The 20,684-nt window shown below is 41.4% G+C and overlaps 1 protein-coding gene across 5 annotated transcripts in view; it reads right to left on the bottom strand.

The window, feature by feature from the left end:
* Positions 1-20,684, bottom strand: part of LOC110475079 (contactin-3) — a 103,688-nt gene that overhangs the window by 72,630 nt on the left and 10,374 nt on the right. For 4 of the 5 annotated variants that reach the window (XM_077786187.2, XM_021538960.4, XM_085590292.1 and 1 more), the window contains one exon: positions 5,869-6,005. In XM_077786187.2, the coding sequence (XP_077642313.2) occupies positions 5,869-5,926 (58 nt within the window). In that variant the 5' untranslated portion in view covers positions 5,927-6,005. Of the gene's footprint in view, positions 1-5,868; positions 6,006-10,162; positions 10,211-20,684 lie in introns of all 5 variants that reach the window. The other variant, XM_085590291.1, reaches the window with a different exon arrangement.

The following is a 20,684-nucleotide window of genomic DNA, read 5'->3' as shown; positions in this document are numbered from 1 at the left end:
ATTTACCATAATTCCCACTAAATCAATATTTATTTGTGGATTGGAGCAAGCATTCCAGGAGGGGTTACCATTCAGTGTGACCGAGCTCCAGAACCTTTTACAATAAATATATTGGAATTATTTGCTCTATTGTAGTGCACTTCAAACTGCAGCAGGCAGAAGAACTGTGGAAGTACAAATGTACAGCCTTCATGCTCAGTAGTATGTGCAGTAACAAAATTTTATTGCGGGATAAACGGCTTGGAAATTCCTTCTTGGTAATTTATGTGAAAATCAGAATTGCCACCAGTCAAAATTTCTCCATTTAAATGTCATCAAATCTGCAGTGAGCTTAATTAATGAAGATAAAGGCAGCATTTGTCTCGTTAAAATGAAGCACTGATTGTCTGGAGGTGAGGATTCAGCTTTAAGGTTAGACAGTATCTGCAGCACGAGGGAGCTGCTTTTCAAAAGGCTTTTCTCAGTGTCGGAATCTGAGGTATTGATGATTCTGAGATTGTGGAAAGTCTCTGTCTGTCAGTCCCCTGCCAAAGCAGAAGCCATAATTGGTCTGTGCTGGTTTCCAGGTTGTTTATTCTGTTTATCTCTCACATGTTCTGCTGCCCTGCCCAGCTCTGTCCTGCAGGGCAGCGTGTGGGGCTCTGCCCTCAGTGGGATGTGACAAACATTAAATACCAGAAACTCCCTGGGCTGCATTTACAAGAACGTGCCAATATCTGTCACCTACGTTGGACAGTGTGTCCCCAGCCTGAACCAACAGAAAAATGCCAACACCACAGTGAGACATGGAGGGCATGAAGAAAGAGAAAAAGGACAAGGCACACCCAATTTCCTCCAGCTTGTCCCCTTTGGACCCCTTATCTAGAATCCTAAAATTTTACTTTTGCACCTGTGCCACACTTAATTATTACTGATATCAAACACTCAGAGCTGGTAATTCATCCTGTAAGATTGAAAACTTATTTCCATGGCCAGAGATCACAGCCAGTGTCTCTGGGGGCTCTGTCCAGGGGGTTCCTGAGCCCTGCCAGGGTCCCAGGGCAGCCAGAGGGAACTCCTGGATTCCCACACTTCAGCTCGAAAGAGAAAGCAGAGACCAAGGAGACTCTCCAAAAGCTGTTAAAGGTCTCTCTTCAAAAAGAATTTGAATGGAACAGCATCTTCTGCACTTATGGAATTCAATATTGTGACTGGTAAGTGCACGCCCACCATGGAAACCCAGACTCCTGGAAATCCATGAACTTGGAGAAAGGCTGGGATGTCAACAAAGGTGCTTCCATGGGCTTTGGATTTCAATTTATATCCAGCTCCAAGTTAATATTTAGCTGACCAAAAAACCCAGATGCTCATGAAGGAGATGCTCTTTTCCCCTCACCTGATTGCAGGTGAATGGATTAAATGAATGGATTAAATAAAGGAGCTGCAGAGGAAGGTGAGATTTACCCTGGGCCACAGCAAGGGGTGAAGGACCTACAGGAATCAAAACCTGCAAGAAGTTACACCCAGAATTAATTCATGACTTCACCATGGCACTTTCACTGTTTGTCTTGTTCTGCATATTTCACTCATTTTTATCTTTGAAGTTGCTCTTCGGAGTAATTTAAAGATAATAATGGGAAAGTGTGTGTTTTGAAATCTTGAACAAAGTAGAAATTTTAAATATATGTATTTTATATATACAAATATTTATGAAATATAAAAATATATTTATATATAAAATCTATTTATATGTGCAAATATATTTTTATATAAAATATATTTATATGTTAAATATATTTATAAGTACAAATATTTATATGTAAAATATATTTATGTATAAAATATATTTATAGATATAAAATATTTATTTATATATAATTTTTAATATTTATATATAAAATATTATAATTTTTAATATATATATTTTTTATTGCTCACTAAATCACCTTTTTGCTCCTCAAACACTCTAGCAAAAAGCACAACTCTCAAGACTGGCTCCTCATTTTGTAACTAACTGAACCCAAACTTTCTGGCAGTGCCCTGAATGCTGGTAGTGCTGCACAAGCCATCCCAGCTAAACAATTCTGACAGTCACTACTGGCATAGCTCCACTTGAACATGATGGCTGGATGTGCAAAATGCACAAAAAGGAGATTATTATTAATATGCAAAAGCATTATGCATCAAAAACCAGGCTGGCTCTGTCTGAAGGCTGTAACTCTTAATGAAAACTGAATTTGAACAAGAGTAGTAAATGATACTATTTAATTTTTTTTTTCTTACAAACGGGCTTTTACCCATAAAGAAACTCCCCAGCAAAGACTAAATCTGAAGGGGATATTTCTGCTCTGCTTGTGGCATGATTTAATCACAACATCAGAGCGGTAAGAACACAGAAGGTTTGTTTTCATGCTCTTTGGAAAATAAAGAAGGAATCATGCTTTCCAATTTCATAAGTCTCCTAAACTTGATACTCAAGAAGAGAAGTGGGATCCAATACATGACATTGCTGTGCCTGAGGGCTTAGCAGTTTATTTCTGTATTAGCCTGAGAAAACGAAATGAGAAAATGAAAATGAAAGCAATAAAAACACCTGAATTGACATAAAGAAATATAAAGAATATGATCTGGTTTTAAACTCAAATGGACTGCTGAATAAGGAATTAAAAGTAAAACCTGCCTATTGGCAAATTTTAGTATAAAGTGACACAACAGAAATCAGGCTTCAATGTCCAAATAATTTCTATATATGACAGGAGTGCATTGGCTGGGTTTTTTTTTTGTGGATTTGTGGTTTTGTTTGTTTGTTTTTCTGCCGAGGCTTGCAATGGCTGGAAGAAAAAATATAATTATTTTTGTTTTTCTCTATTTAAATAAAGTGCAGCAAGGCCAGTGTTAGGATACACTGCGATGGCAAGGAGTCAGAATTTCAGGAGACTAAAGTTAATCCAAGTGGAGTCTCCAGGTCTCACCCTGGATACCATGGTTGAAACATGCCCCTTCATCTCCTGAAGGAGAAAAATTGTATGCATTTACACACAGAGTCCTCCTTGTTCCATTTCTTTGAACTCCCTCTTTATTCACAGCTTTCCTTCCCCTTCAACCACCCTTCAGAAGTTGTTTTTCCTGTTAAATCTCAGGAGGAGCTTTAAGAACATCCTTTTCTGGGGAGGAGGGAGCAGCTGGTTTGGGCAGGGGAGAACAGCAGAGCAGAGTGAGGAGTGAGGAAAGCAGTGCCTGTGCTCTGCAGCCCCAGCACTGCCCTCCCTGCCTTCCCCTCCTCTCCAGGAGCACGAAAACCAACCCAAAATTCATCAGAATTTGAAAAAAAACCAAAAAAAAATTCACAAAACCCATCAGAAAATGCAGTTGCCTCACAAACTGCAGGGAAGTTTTTACACACTCGTGTGATAGCGGATCACAAATTCATGACACTGCTCACCAAACTGCTCCTCACACTTCCAAACAGGAATTCTACCCCAGTTCCCCAAAGGACCAAGTGCAATCAGCACACTCTGGAGGGGTGAAGGCCTTACAAGAATCAGAAGTTGCAAGAAGTTACACCTGGAATTAATTCATGACTTCACCACTGCTTAGTTTGGCACTTTCACTGCTGATGTTGTTCTGCATATTTTACTAATTTTTATCTTTGAAGTTGGTCTTCAGAGTAATTTAAGGACAATAATGCTAAAGTGTGTGTTTTGAAATGCCTCTCCTAACAAGGCAGACATTTGGGAACCCCACATATACATATATATATATATATATATATATATACATATATATATATATGTATTTAAGACTCAGTAACCACCTTTTTGCTCCCCAAGGTAAGTGGACAAAAAAACCCACGGGATCATAAGTCATACAGATATAATCATACTTCAATAAACAAAAACCCAAGGGCCACTTTTTTTTTTCATTACATCCTCTCACATTCTCTTTGATGAACTATGAAGATTCACAACAGATAAAGGAAAAGCAATTCAGTATAGGACACTGCAATAAGGGGCTTAGCTTGAAATACATGATCTGCAAAGACAGACAATGTCAGGGTTCATAAGCCAAGATCAGCATCATCTCCTTTTCTGCAGCTGTGATGTTCTTTCACAACGCTGAACTGCACACAGCTCTTTCAACAACTATCTTTTTGCTTATAGGCAAAGCAAAAAAAGAATGATTCTCTATGGGCAGACAGAATACCTGCTTATCTGTCTTAGTAAGAGGCTAAATTAACATTCTGCAAAGTGTTTGATAACTTGTTTCCACATTTACAGTGTGCTCTTACTAAAATCTGATTTGAAATCAATTCAGCTCCAGGATTCCCAAGTGGATTTTAGCAGCCTGCTGCTCCAAAGGTCCACTGGAGAGATTCATGCAATTGAAGCAAACAGGTCATGTTAGCATGGAACACATGCCCAAAGAACAGATTTTTATGTCAGGACTGAGCCCTTCTGCAGAGTTTTGAGGGAGATGGGTCAGGCAGCTGGAAATGCTCAGCTCCTCAAATTCCATCTGGCTCAACTCTTGTCTCTGCAGGTGCTGACTCCACACAACCTCCTCAGTGACAGCAACCCAACATTAAACCTGGGATGTGCATCCCTGATGGGTGCTCCAGGCTCCCAAGTGTGCCAGCTGCCTTTTGGAAATAGGAAAAGCAGCTTTTTTTACTTGGTTTCTTCCTGATTCTCCAATCAACTCCCCATAGCCACTAAACTGACATTTGGCAAGTACCCAGCTGCAGGGAGTGACCTGAAATAGGTGCAGAGAAGGGCTGGGAGGATGGACACTGGTTTAACCATGTCACTTCTCTTTCTTTGAAGTTTTTGACTAAGCCAAAAACAAATCTTGGCCCTCTGAGCCTCCATGAGAAGGTAAATCCAGGACTCCAGCCCTGCTGAGCACAGCCAGGACACAAGCAGTGCTCAGGGCAGGACAGGGATGGAAGGAGAGGCTGGCACAGCACAGGATCAGGAGAGATCCCAGCCAGGGGATGCCCAGGGCAGCCACAGCATTTCCCCCCATTTCCCCTGGAGTTCTTGGAAAGCAAAATGATCTATGCACAGCAGAGCTGGGGGACAAACCTCTCCATTTTCAGGGTACATGAAGTGCAGGAGCTGCTCCCCAGAGCTGTGGTGACCTTCCTGATGAGGATGCACCGGGGGATCAGGCACTGCCCAGCTCTTGGCACGCCTGGCACAGCCAGGGGGGCACAGAATCCACCAGAGCCCAGCCCAAGGACAGGGCAGGAGCTGCTCCTCTGCCCTCACACCCCTGGCATCAGAAGAAGCTGAGCAGAGGGCTCACCACGGAGAACCTTGTGCTGCTGAGCAGGGACTGAGCTCCATAAGGGACAGAAAAATGACCCTGCAGAGCTGATGTGGCAGCAGAGATGAGACCTCAGCAGCAGCACCAGCCCCAAACCCTGAGAGTTGCCTGGCACAGCAAGAAAAGAAAATCTCAGCACCAATTCAGCAGCTCAGCAACAACCCAGGGCTGCTCCTCAGGAATAAACCCTGCTCCAAAACAGAGTTTTGAGAAAAGCTGCAGCAATCAGCCACAGCAAGAATCTGGAGTGCCCAGGTAAAGACAAACACATATTGCAGCTCTTCAATCAGCACAGCCACCATGCACTGCTACCAACAGCATCCTTATTGCATCCAAGTATCTTCTGCTTGCTTAAAAAGCACATCCCTTGGTAGCAAAGGCTCTTTTCATTCACTCTTAATATTTTGCATTATTTAACACATCTGTTGCATGCTTGGTTTCTAAACTCTACATAACTTGTGCATTTCAAAGCCTCTGGGTTCTGCTCCTCAAGTGCAGCTGAAACCTTGAATCTGGGAACTCAGGCACAGCTCTAAAAAAGAAATTAGACATTATTGTTACCTGCAAGGCAGCCAACAAATGACAGCAGGAACAGCTGCTCCCACAGCAGCAGCAGCATCTTCAGTCTCCTGAATTCAGTAATTCTGGTTGTCTCACAAGAACTGTGTGTCGGAGTCTCTCAGGTGGCAAGGTTTAACCTGTTAAAAGAACACACATAAGACTGAATCCCTTGATGGTTATTAAGAACAGGCTTCCTTGATAATGCACTTTTTAAATAAATACAAAGTTGGCCTATCCTTTAATGTTCCTCTTTTTTTCCAGGACTTAATCCCCCAACAGAAGTGTACATTCATATTCCACATTCTTTTCATGTACATGAGGTGCTGGAAGTTTTATTTTCCAGCAGGAGCAGAGCTGACAGCACAGTTGATTTTGCAGTTCCCACTTCTCACCAAGCTCCAGCACTGATTTATTGGTGAGATACAGTGGATTTAAAGGAAGGGTGCAACCACACAGAGTTCAGCAGCTGAACACATCTGGGAGGAGCGGCTTGTGCTGCACTTGCCTTGTGCCAGCCCTGCTGGCAACACCACAAACCTGTAACTGATTTCATTAAAGCCATGCCCAACCCATCCTTTTTTGATGTACTGGAGTGTGATGAGCTCGCTGGTGGCTTTTTTAGTTTTTAATTCCTCTCTGGACTTCTGCACCAGGTGCAATGAACCAATTTACTGCAATTTCTACCTCTGTCACTGGCCAGATGATAAATCCTGTGCTGAGGTTTACCAACCTGGCTATGACATGATTTCACTTGTATTTTTTTCCTAAAGCAGTCATTTTTCTTTAGTTGCAAGACAACTCTGGCCTATGTATTTTCTGGCTGTCACTTCCACAGCATCCTCTTTCTTCAGAGGAAGGGGAGACAGGCAGGACACAGCCCAGACTAAATAATTCCTTCTGGAATTGGCCTACAGATCACTGCATGGCCATATTAAGGTCAAGAAAGCAACTACAAACTCTGAGGAGCCAAATCTGAGCTGTCTGAACTCGATGTTTCCACATGAACTACCTTTTTTTTTTTTTTTTTTTTTACATTAGAATTGAGGGTTTAATATTGCTGTGGAACAAGTGTTTGCATTTCCAGCTAAGCTTCCTAGAAAAATAATTCAAACAGAGGGTTCTCTCTCTGATACATCCCCAGCCTGTGATTAGCTAGGAGAATTTACTTTCCTCCACAACACATCACCCTTTGCCACAAGGAGATTATTTTTTTCCTCATCCTGCCAACCCTGGCTCCTGTGGGATCCACACAGAGCTGGCAGTGCCATCCTCCATCCAGTGTTGAAGTTCTTGCCTTCTTCAGTTCTTGCCTTCTCAGTTTTCCCACATGCTTATAAATCAGAAAATAAGCCAATCCAAGCCCTCACATTTCTATAAAATAATAATAATAAAAAAAAATATATATATATAAAATAAGGTATTGATCCCCCAGCAAAGCTGGCACAGAGGAAGGCTCACAGCAGTGTTGCAGAAATTCCCAGGCACCTCAAATGGGAATATCCCACCCCAGGGCACCTCCCTGGGTATAATTTTAGGAGCCTCACCCAGGTTCTGACAGATCTCAGATGGAAAAATGTTGGTGATACACAACTAAAATGTTATTGGTTTCCAAAAGGAGCAATGGGAGTACAATGAATTCTGCTCACTTTGCATGGTAAAAACCTCAGAACAGTGCTTTGGCAACAGGTTAATTCTTCACAGAATATCCTGAGCTGGAAGGGACCCACAAAAATCCCAAATCCAACTCTTAGCCCTGCATGGGACAGCCTGAGGGTCACACCCTGTGCCTCAGAGAGTTGCTCAAAATTCTCTTTGAGCCCAATAAAAAGTGAAGTCACAAAGAAACCTATTCTGTGGCAGATGTGCAGCTCAAGGCTTTACTTTTCTCCTTTTCTGTTTGGGTTTTTTATTTTGCTTTTTTCTTTCCTTGGCAAAGCAAATCCACAAAAAAAAACTAAAAAAAAAACCCAAAACCCAAAAAGAACCTCCCAAAAACCCCAAAAAACCAAACTAACAGAATAAAAACAAAACCTCACAAAAAAAGGGGCAAACTGAAACAATAATAAAATAAACCAAACAATATAAAAAACTTATTGTTGAAGCTGTAAACTTGGAGTTGGCCATTCCTCACCCTGTGTTTCCAAGGGGCACCCACAAAGCCTTCCCAAAATATTCATCCCCATCCCAGCCCTGGAATTCCAGGAATTCTACAGCTGCCCAGAGCAAAGGGCAAGGAGGGGAGAGGGGAGGAGGTGAAGCATCAATATTAAAGTAGGTCACTCCTGTGTGTCAGCTTTTTTGCAGTCTTGCAAAGGAAAAAAATTATGGAGAAGATAAATTAATTTGGTTTTGTTCTCCAAGTGCTTCTGGGCAAAGCAGAACGCAATAGATCCATTTCAGGCCAGAAAAAAAACTGCTTTGGTAAAAGCTAAAAAAATGGAAAAATTGAAAGCTTTGTATGTGGGTATAAAATCATAAAAATACATTTCAACCTCTGGCTGCATTATATTTTAATAAATTTTAATATCTAAAGAGAGAACAGTAGCTACCAGCCAACATTTTAAGACTTAAATTACTTTAAACACTTCATTTTCCCTGTGTTCTGTGAGTTTGTGCCAATCTAGGATCTATTCCTGAACGCCACTGCTTCATTTTAAAAGCACCACACTTAGGAGTGCTGAAATTTCCAGCTTTAAGCCAGATAAATGCATCCTTATGCTCAATAATACCTGTTTTTTGCCAAGATGCAAACCCAGGTGCACACCCAAAGTATGAACTTATTGAAGTTTCTCCTCAGTTCATTGCTTTCCTCTAAAGAAAAGGAGCCCAAAGAAGTTTTTTTTCTCTGCAGAGAGGTGCATGAATGTCGCAGGGACATTCTTCTGTCTTTCAGGATTTTCATAGAGGAGCACAGAGGGAAGAAAGAGAAAACAATTTCTATTTCTGCTCCTTGTTTTTCCCATGTGGAATGTGTTTGAAGAATTGTTTACCTGGGGTGGTTGCTGGGTTCTCAGAGAGGGTCATGAGTTGTGAGTTAGATTTGGTAGTTAGAAAAAGTAGGTTTGTAGTTTTAGTATCTCCTTTAAATAGTATATTAATGTATTATAGTATAGTTATAATAAAGAAATCATTCAGCCTCTGAACTGGGGTCAGACATCAGCATTTCTTCCCACTGGGTTCACCTGATTTCCAACACATGAAGGGCTGCAAAGCAGAGCTGCCCCCGGCCAGGTCAGTGGGATCAGGCTGTTCATAGAGCCTTGGTCAATGCCTGGCACTGGAGAAAGCTTCTGTCTTGGAAATGGCTCCAAAAAAGAGAAAAAAAATTCAAATACTGGACACCACAGCAGCTCAGCTGCGCTGTAACCTTTTCTTTCTTACCCCGATGATCTAAAAAAGAAGATGTTAAAATCCCCAAAACATTGTATTAGAAAGGCTGCAGTGAGTTGCTTTTTGTAATATACATATTCCAGTTATTTCTGAGCTAGAAATAACCTGCATCAAAGAAATCCACTGCCAAAGCAGGAATCCAAAATCCAAGGACAATGCTGAGCATTTGTGTCACCTTCCCAGCTCCTCCATAATCCCAGCTGTTTCTCAGGTCCCAGCCCTTTGCCTCTGGATTTTGTGTTCTAAATGTTCCCTTTCACAAATTAAATTTTAATGTAATATTAAAATATCCACATTAAAATAATAATATTAATAAAGTATCAATTATTATTACTTTTAATATTAAGAGTCATTTCATGTCTCCTTTTACAGCAGCAAAGGGGCAGATTCACATCATCTGTGAGGGGGGTTCTGGAAACAAGATTTAAACTGGCTCCCCCAAAATTCAGCACTTTGTATGTAAAGGCCAGGAAGAATAAAGACAAACAGCATCTGATGTGGTTGGAAAGGCTTGTAAAGAAATAGCCACAGAATATGCAAAAGGAAATAGAACTTTATTTTTAAATCAGAAAGATTCCTATTATTAGTAGTGCTCTGGTTTTAGAAGCCAAAGTTATTTCAAGGCAGTAAAAAAGCAAAGCTGTGAAGTGGTGAAAAAAAAAACTAACCAAGAAAAATTAACAGATTACATTTCTTTATTATTAATATCTTCAACTTTCAGAAAAAGTCAATTCTCATTAGTTGCTCCAAACATTTTTTTGATGGAAACAACCGGTTATCCAGGAAAAAAAAAAAAAAAACAAACCCAAACAAACTACCAGCCAAACAAATTAAGTAGGATGGGAGCACACCCATGTAAAAAAATTCAGCTTCATTTTCTTCCTTTAAAAATAGCCTTCCATACCTTTGAACTTTCAGATCATATAATATGGCAAGTGATGCACATGAACATCTGAAAGAAATAAAAAGTTTGGGAAAGGTTCAGGAGTCAGTAATTTTATTCAGTGACCTTAATTTTTACTATATAGAGTCAAACATAAAAACCAGCAGTTCCCTAAAGGTGGAATTTTTATTTCTCTCTATATATATAGAAATGGAACTTGTCAGAGCTGGCTGGCAAGTTCATTTTAAACTTGGAGTTTGAGCAGGAGGAATTTGTAGAGTCATCAAGTCTAAATTATTCAGAATTTCCTGGAACTCAGGAGAGCTGTGGAGACCCAGAACTTAAATTTTTCTGTATTTATCCCAAAGCACAACACAGAAAATCAAGTGATGTCCTGACAGGAGAGGGGAGTGATATCCATTTCTGATTGCCCTCCAAATGGAATCAGCAGTGGTGAGAAGTGACCTAACCCACCTGGTTTCCATGAGGGAACGCTGAGCTGGGAATTTCCTCATCACTGATCAAACCTCTGCCTCTCACTTGACCAAGCTAAAGGCACCAGTGCCACGATGAAAATATTCCAGTTTTCCATGGGAGCTCCACATCTACCTCTCCATGGTCAATGAAAAACAATTAGAGAAATGCTACAGTCACAGGCTTTTGAAAACCCAAAGGAAAGAGAACTAAACCCCTGTGGTAATTCTCCATTTGGACCTGATTTATTGAGCCAATCTTTCTTCAACACCAAGTAATCCCCAGATTTTGGTTTGATACCAACACAGCCCAGCTCACTTGGATCTGTGTTAGGATGAATCCAACTCCAAAACACTAAAGGTATCTGCAAATATCCAGACAAGGTTAAACTGTCCAATGCCACAGCTGACCACTAATAATTTGCTAAAATCAAACTGGTATCTGTCATTTCTTGCACTGAAGCAGAGATGGTGCCAGTTTAAAGAAGAGAATTTAGAGGGGACTTTTGTCAGTGGAAGGAAGGAGTTAATTCAATTTGACATCATCCACCAGGCAGGTCTAGAGAGTAAATTCATGGGAGAGATTGGAAAGGCTTTGGAAAACAAAACACAGAGGCAATATTGACCAGCACGGAGCCAGCAGTGGCAGCATACTTCTGAAAGAAACAAAAATGCATTCACTTCACCTGCAAGGCTGTAAATAAAAAAGGATTGACCCGTTAAAAGCCACAGCACCAAGACAAAGAAGAGAGCTACAAAACCTGCTAAGGAACACTGTGCCCTGCTCCTGAGATGAGTTTAAAATGGTGCTCTAAGGAAAAATGGGATGGCTCCAACTCCTTTGGGGTCTCATTAGATCCCTGTTCCAGGGCAGCAGCACTCATTAGGAAGCTGCTTGCCAGGCAGTCCCTGTGAGGTGCCCCTGGCCCTTCTTCAGCCTCCTGCCCCTGCAGGGCTCTGGCAGCATCCCAGCCCTCCTGACCCAGCTGCAAGCACAAAACCAGCCAGGAATTCCCACAGAAACTCCTCCATTCCCCAGCAGGATTAAAGCTCTCTCCACCTGCCGTTAGCAAAAAGCGTAATTTTATACAAAATTAATTTACAACAGCTTAATAAGGAAGAAGCAGCAACTGTTCTGTGGAGAGTTTTATTCCAACTTCTCCTGCCTGGCATCATTTATGGACACTCGGGCATGGTCTCCTGCCTTCCCAGCCCATCCATCCTCTGCACTTGACCCAAAGCTCCCTGGAGCTCAGCTCACACAGGTGGTTGTGCTCTGCAGAACTGATTTCAGCCCCTCCTTCTCCCAGCACAGCAGAGAACATTTGTAGTGCCTGAATGGGCACAGCGAGTGCCACAGAACAGCTCTGCTCTTCATCCCTCAGCAGCAGGGTGTGCTGAGCTCCCTTCTGCAGCTCTGCCACCACCAAAACACCTTCAGCTCAGCCTTTACCACGGGGAGTTATTCCACCTCAACAAAAGCACCACGGTAGCAAGAAAAAAAAATCATCTTAAAAAAATTATTTATCTTAAAGTCCTCAGGAATCCTGCTCTGCTTAAAGCCCATCACTCCCACAGCTCTGTGCATCAAGCACTCAAGAGCCTCTTCACGTCCTGCCCGAGGTTTGAGCTCTGCAGCACAGCTCAGCTCCATCCATCCCGGCACACCCACGGGAACACTTCACCAAAAACCAGCTCTGCGTGCTTCCCCAAGTTTTCTGGGAAATGTTTACCAGACCCCCTTTAAACTCTTGCCATTTTATCAGTTATTGTCAGAACTCAAAATGTCCCTCAGACATTTTTGGATGTTCCAGGCCCAGGTCAGAAGCATTTGAGACCCTGGCAGGCAGCTGCAAACAGCTGTGATTTTGGGTTTGAGCCATGGAATGATTTACCAACCTTGCAGGAAGAACAAGAAGTCACAAAAGTTTAGATATTAGAGTAGAAGTAGTCACAAAGTAGAGGGAAGAATTTTTGAGTGCTGTACAGGGGGTTTGGTTTTGTACATGGGGGTCAGAGGATTTAAGATGGATTTGGGATTTGGGCCTGCCCTGTCCTCCCTCTTTCTCCTTCCTCACCTCCATGTTCTTGGTGATGTTGGCACTCACAGATTGGTTTAGAGTAGAAAAACACCATTTAATATAGGTAATGGGTATTGGGGAAAAACTGTGAACATGTAACACATAATGTGCCATATAAAAGTTAGAAAAATCACCATTTAATATAGGTAATAGGCATTGGGGAAAAACTGTAACCATGTCACACGTAATGTCCCATATAAAAGACAGCAGCAGCCCTGGGTGGGAGAGAAGAAGCAGTCGGGGTCAGAGAGGATGTCAGGGTGTGTGTGTGCCTCTGCCTGAGCTGTGAGCAAACCACAGCAGCCCCAGGAGAAAATCTTTGAGATAACTTGCAATAAACTGCCTTGAGACCAACAACAGAGACTGCTGAGCCTTTCTTGGGAAGCTCGGGATGGAGGAGAGACTTTTCCACCCACGGAGCCACCCTGACCCAGGGTGAGCTCTGGCAAGTTATGAGATGCAATTTAAAATTATTAAGTCTGAAGCAACAGCAACTCAAAACCCAACAAACAGCAAAGACCAATTCCCACACAGTGACCCAAATCTCATGGCACGTAGAGTTCCTGGAAACTACTTTTGGTGTTGGTGCAGTGAAGGTGTTACACTGCTGGAGCAGATTAATTTTTCATGCAGTTATTAAATCAGAATTATATTGCTCTTTCTGCATCACTTAGTGAAACATGCACACACTGAACTGCTGTGGGAATCTGCTTTCTCTTATCTGCACACAGATTTTGTGTTTAACACCAAACTCACTCCCCGGCTCCAACCAAAACCTTCACTCAGTGCCAAATTGTACTTCCCAAACATACAGGAGAGAAGGATGTTAAAAACCAAATACTTGCAGGAACAATTCTTTACTTGTGGTAACCCAGAATTTTACATATTTAGCACAAAGTTTGAGAGTCTGTACAAGTGTTAATAAAATTGAAAAGTAGTTATTCATATTCACCACTCACTGCCAAAAGCCAACTTCAGCTGCTACTTTAAATATTTCCATCTATTACCCTGTACAGATACATTTTTCTATATTTCAGTAATTATTAAATGCCTTCCCAACCACTGACAGCACAAACTTTTGCATTTAAACCAATGCTGATGAACACAATAATGTTAAAATTGCAATACACGCTTGATGACATGACCGGTGCTCTGCCCACTAATTCTTCCTTTCTTAGAATATTTTAAACCAATAATCAACTTGAGAAATTCTTTTTTTTTCCCAGAAGAGTGACCTGTCAAAAATCAAGTATTTGCTCTGTTATTTTCAGGCTCCTGTTGTTGTAATTTGTATGCCTGAGGCTTTTCCCCTGTGACCTACCAATTCCAGACACCCTTTTGATAATATTTATGGGTCAACACCTTCAACCAAGCATCCCAAAGCAGGTACATCCAGAGGTCAGGAATTCTGTGAACCCACATAACAGCATGTCACAAATCACTTCAAAATAATGTAAGGCTGGAGAATTATAATAAATAAATCAGAGCTGTTGGAATTCTTTTAAAAAAATCAAATATGAAGTTGGGTGAACTCTGGCTTGTGCAGCTGCAGTGGGGGAAAGGGTGAGACCTGATTTTTATTTCCATAAGAGGAATGACTCCCATGTCTGCATTTGGGTTCCAAACTCTCCAGGACTCATTGCTAGGAGAACAGGGAGCCTTGAGATGGAGGAGATGATCCTGCTGGGTCAATTCTTAGTCCCTGAAAAGAAGGGTGACCATTGGAATCACAGTGGTTTGGGTTGGGTGGGACATTAAAGACCATCACAAATCCACCCCTGCCATGGCAGGGACACCTCCCACTGTCCCAGCTGCTCCAGCCCCAGTGTCCAACCTGGCCTTGGGCACTGCCAGGGATCCAGGGGCAGCCACAGCTGCTCTGGCACCCTGTGCCACCCTCCCGGGGAAGGATTTATTCCCAATATCCCATCCAGCCCTGCCCTCTGGCAGTTTAAACCCATTCCCTGTCCCTCATCCCTTGTCATTTGTCTCTCTCTGTGTTCCTTGCAGCCCCTTCAGGTTCTGGAAAGCCACACTGGGGTCACCCCAGAGCTTCTCCTGCCCAGGTGAACAATCCCAGCTGTGCCAGCCTTTCCTGCCAGCAGAGCTGCTCCATCCTCTGATCCCCTGGAGCCTCCTCTGGGCTCCTCCAGCAGCTCCAGCTCCTCCCTGGGCTGGGCAGGGCTGGGGGAGCTCTGCAGGTGGGGCTCACCTGGGAGGGGCAGAATTCCCTTTTTTTCCTGCTGGGACCAACCCAGGGTATTTGCATAACCCATTCCTCATTCCTGAGTCCGGAGTCTTGACCAGCACACAGAGCTGTCCCTGGTGGGGCACAAAAATCAGCATTTCTCTGCAAGCACCTTCCATGCCATCCACCACAAATCACAGCTTCAAAAGCCTCTTTCATCCTGCACGGCTGCCCCAATAAAAACTCAGCACTTTCCACTGGATACATAATTCCACTTTGATATTCCTTGGCCAGAACAAAGTTGATCTGTGCCTCTCTGGTGTCCAGCTGGAATTAAACACCCACATCCCACACGGATCCCCAGGAATGCTGATCCATGCTGCCTGCCCTGGCTCCAAGGGTCACCTGCAGCAATTTGTCAACAGTTTCCTCCTCATCAAAAATTTACAGGCTGCTGAATTTCCAATGATGCCACAGCCCACAGTAAAATTGTCTTCCTCAAATATATTTTTTTAACAGAATGTGCTGTTCTCCCTCATATCTCTACTCAAAATCACAGGGTAGGACAAGATCCTACATCTGAGCAAATCCCAGGATGTGGAATTCAAGCAGATCCTGAACTGAGGCATCCAAGGAGCAAAATGACAACAGGCCAGCAAGCACTTGAATAAACAGAACAAAAAATCCAACACAAACGTGAAGCCTGTCCTCAATTCCCTCCCAACAAAAAGATTTAAAACAAATGAAAAAATGAGACAACAAAAACCAACCGTAGACAGCCCATTAAACACCACAAAACAGCAACACAGACACTCCACTTAGAAAGTGATGACAGTATTACTCTGCAAATTAAAATAATGCAAAATTCAACACAAAGATACTCTCAACATCCAAATGTACCAAAATTGACATCAGCAGTGCCCTGTGTTTAACTTCTAAGAAGTTACTTTGATTTTCAGAGCCCCCTTTTAGTGCCAAAAATCCTCATCCAAATGAGCACTCCAGCCTGCCTGGTCCCTCTCATTGCAGGAGAGGCTCCAACTCGATCAGAGCAGACAGAAACAACATTTCCAACCCACTAAACTTCCCTTACACTGACAATTTAAACTGCAACACATGAGAAAATCATTCTGTGCTGAATACCTTTAAAACTGACAAATTAAGCAGTCAGACACTTTGGGACTGAAAAACTCCAGAGGCTTTTTAGGTTAAACAGTAAAATGTGTAGCTACCTACACATACATATATATATTTACAAATATATATATATATCAGCTTAATAATATGTACTAAAGAGAGAATGGCAGAAAAGCCTCTTCCTTCTCAGCCTCTTTTTCTTCCTCCCAAGTCTCATTAATGCTCAAATATCTACAAGAAATTTTATTCCATTTAAATGTCATTTCTGTCCTACGACCAACCCAATATAGGAAGAGATCCCCCAATACACCACCACATCTTTAAAACACTCAATCCAACCTTAAAACATGATCTGTGCACTGCATTAGCCAGGAATTTTCTAGAAAAAGTAGTACAGTTATTTGTTTTTCTTAACAGAAATTAAAAACAATTCCTAACAGACGTGCAGATGAGAACCTGCACCTCTCCCACCCAAATGCCACCATGTAAACTGGGGCTTCCCACAAAGCCCTGGCCTCAACTTGGCTTTTAAATAGAAAATGCCTCCAAGATAGCAGATTTTAAACTCTTAAATAATGAATTTTAATGCAGCCTTTTCTGGCCAATTTACTCAGAACAAGACAGGACAGCCTTTTCCCACTGCCCTGCAGACGATGTCTGATGGCTGGGTTGGTTTTATTTGGGGTTTTTAACATTAGGAAGTCTAATCCATCAGAAACTCAAACAAATAAATGCACTACATGACACAAAAGCAGATGATTGCCCCCTAAATGGATCCTACATATGGTGTGAATTTGGTATTTTATTATTTTTATATTACACATTTGTTTCTTCCTGACCAACATCAGTGAAACTCTCCAGACCAAAGCTGACACATGAAGTTGGTGCTCCAGCATCACATCTGTTTACAACCCAACATGCAACAGGTAAGATGTATTGTCTCTTGTTTAATCACAAAAGAACAATTAATTCCCAAGAAGTAATCAAGCAAGAGAGAAAAATGGGATAGATGCTTCAAGCAGGGAAGCAAATTAGAGGAATAAAGGAAAAAATGTGAAGTTTATTTTATATACAGGTCTGCCAGTTTTTTCTTATTCTTTTCAAATATATATATATAGAGAGAGAGTGGGAATGGAGGAGCTTGATAGAAATATTCACCAATTTCAGCAAGAACTGAGCTTTGGGAGATAGGGCCACAGGTACCCTTAATCTATCCTGTCTGTGATTATCTCCCTCCGAGTCACATGCAGGAAAATAATCCCCTGCAGCATAGAGCACTGATGTGAAAGGAGAGAAAAGCTCAAAGTCACAGCTGAATGGTTAGAGCTGAACCCATTTCTGCAAAATTTTTTTCCCCTCCCTTCTACTTCTTCCTTGAGACCAAGGCAGCTTAATCTGCATTGATGTCTATGAAGTTTCACTCGAAAAGTTCTTCAGCCTGAGAGAGTTTCCTCTCTTTTATGAATAGGAATAAAATGCTCAAATATTTTTGTGAAAAAGTTTCTTTTCTTTTTTTACAAAGGAAACGATGAGACATTGCCTGAGAACTTCAATACTGCATTTCAGCCACATTTCAAACCAGCACAGATATTAATCAAAAAGTGAGATTGGAAGAGAAGAAACACCCAACCAGGAGGCAGAACAAAACCCACAGGAGACCATGAAAATCCCACTAGAGATGTTCAGGGGATGAGCGTGGCTGATTTGAGGGCACATGACAGGAGAGAAAGACAATCAAACCATTTTATGGTTATTATTAGTAACACAGAATATGTTTTTTTTTTTCAATTATTATTTTCATTTTAACGAACACTGCCACCTCCTCCCACCCCTCACTTTCTCTGTGCTTTGCTGCTCACATCCCTGCTCCCCTTCATTAATCCACTTAATTCCAGCATTTGTTTAGATACACATTTGCTTCATTAACTCACTGCTGGAAGAGGCCAGCAGCCTGAGATGGAAAGGAAAGGAAGTTTATCTCAGTTTTGTACAATCTAGATATTATAGTTATTATTATTTGGGGATCTCTGTTCCTTGTGTCTTTGGGAAAATGAGTCTCAGCATAAGACAATAATTTGGAAAAAGCAGAAATTAGATGTTAAATTCCAGATCACTAAAAGATAAATGTTACAGCCCATCCCAAGATTAATGCATGCAAATATATGGATGATCTACTAAAAGTAGTAAAGAAAACCAGCTTTTTTAGCCAAACAGCTGTGGATCAGCTCTTTTATCCTTCCCATGTAATGAGGCCTCACTTTCAGGGAGGGAAAAAAACCCAACCAAGTATTTAAATTACTTAACAAGATCTCTTTAAAGATCAGTACAAAGTTAGATGTGATAAAGACTCCACTGGCTTTACTGGGCAAGTTTGACAGCTTTGGTTTAAAAAAAAAAACACCAAAAACCCAAACAAAACTGGAAGGAGCAGAGAGCTACACTGAGATAACATTCAGTGGTGATGAACCTTAGAGTATCTAAAGAACTAAAAAAAAAAAAAAATCAATTTCTTGACTTAGGAACTAAATTCAAATGAGGAAATCTCTGTCTGACAAAGGTCTGAAACACATGGAAGGAAAAGACAATGGGGAGAGAGGTTAATTGGTTTGTAAAGTATTGAAAGTACCAAGACAGAAAATGCCCTGGCATTTTGCCCTGGCAGGAAAACAAATCTGCAGAAGGGTGATGCAGAGAGAGCCCATGCAGGGGGATGGAGAAACAAGCACAAATTCAGATTTTGAGGTCCAGGAGCTTTATCTCATAATAATGATGATAATATTGTTGTGAGGTTAATTATAGCACCAAACTGAGTTTGAGGCACAACTCCAGGACAGTTCCACTGGGAGCTTTACCAACCAAAAAGCTCTACTTCCCAAATATCACTTTCCTTCAGAGAATAACAACTCTTTTGCACCATGTCTAACAGGAAAGCAGCAGCAAGCCCCAGGCCTGAGGAGATGCTGTTTTTCTCTCAGATCTCCAAGGTTCACTTCATGTCTTAATGCACTTGGCGTTGCTCTCACCATTAATCGTGTACTGCAGACCAAGAGAAAGTGCTTTTCCAGAAATGACCTCAAACTAAATTCATAATTCTTTAAAAACCAATAAAGCCACTGAACCAGAGAGCTCAGCCCTTCTGCACTGGGCTACAGGCACACAAAGCTGCTTTATTTCCTTTAGCAGGATCCACCAGCACCTTGATTTAAAGCACAGAGTGGAAACTGTTTATATGGTTTAACAGCAGGGCTGTGTTTTGAGCCAGCAAAGGAAGGAAGAGGCCAGAAGATATCCTTTAGAAACATAGACTAGAGATGTGCCACATGAATTCAATCCACCACTAAATCTATATTTTTCTGTGCTAAGGCACAGTCCTACCTAATACTTCTTCCTAAACCTCTCAGATCTAGGGGCAGCAGCACCCCTTAACTCCTTCCAGATGTTCCCAGAGAACTCCAGATCTTCTGCATTTCATTTTGCTGGAGTTACCACCAAGATCCTCTCTGAAGAATGGATATTTGTGTGTGTCACATATATTGCATGGGTTCTCATCCTGCTCACAGGGAAAAATTACTCTAAGCTGAATATGGAATTTGAGGAGTCACATCTTTTTGACATGGCCTGGAAGAGGCTGCAGCTCCTAAAATATTTGGGACACCTCTGAATCCTTCACTGTAGAGGAGTGAAGGTGAAAATCAGAGCCTTGAAGAACACATTGTGCCTGGCTTGAAGTGATGCCATTAACACAAGAACAAAGTATAAACTCATCTACACAAAAACCTTGCACAAGAGTACTTGAAGCTGTGCCTGCAATGTGTGTTTTTAACTCATAAAAAGAATTTTAATTCTACAAAGGCTTTTAGAGCCTTTAGCTTTTTTTCTTTTTTTGACTAAGCAGACCATTAAATTCACCTGACCACAATGAATCAGAGAAGCAGGATTTTTCAAAGCCTAATATTAAAGGAGACTTTCAAGACTTCTTTCACTTTCCTATAATACTAATTGGATCTCCATATACTGGACATTGTGGAGAGGAAGAGCACATTCAGAGAGCTTTGCCAATTGATGATAAAGCCTTGCTGGGATTTTGTTTCTAGAAGTACCAAACCCTTTTTAGAAGTACCAAACCCTTTTAGTCAGGAAACTCTCAGATATATAAAACAAAGGGCTGGATTTTTTAGAAATCCTCCACATAATATAAAGAGAAATCGTGGAATTTATCAGAATAATGCATCCCACAGGAGAGTTTGCAGAAAACCAGATAAATAACAAGTGTGCCCAGAACTGCACTGAAATATAAATTTTTAAGAATTTAGAGATTTTAGAGGAGATAAGATTTTAGTTAGAGATAAGCCTTACTAGAGTTAATTAAAATAAATGAGTAGGCCTTGATGAAGTTAAGAGTTAGTAGTTAACTAATAATTGATTGCTTGTCAGCACCATGTTTAGTTAGCTGGGTTTATAGAAACTGCCAAATAGCTTTTAGGAACATAAGACAATTGTGGGGCTCCTCTGTTCTGAAACCAATTGAAGACAAGGAATGGGAGTTCCACCAAGAGTTCATTTGTCAGATTGGCATTGAAAAGGTAGAAAGGTCAGAAGGAGGAAGACTTCATTGACTTCCTCATTTTGGGACCCCTCCCCATGGAAGGGACACCGACCCATTT

This window comes from Lonchura striata, chromosome 12 (genome assembly GCF_050655825.1).
Source record: "Lonchura striata isolate lonStrDom1 chromosome 12, ASM5065582v1, whole genome shotgun sequence".
NCBI lineage: Eukaryota > Metazoa > Chordata > Aves > Passeriformes > Estrildidae > Lonchura > Lonchura striata.
Note: the sequence above shows the minus strand (reverse complement) of the source record. Positions and strands in the feature narration are given on the sequence as shown.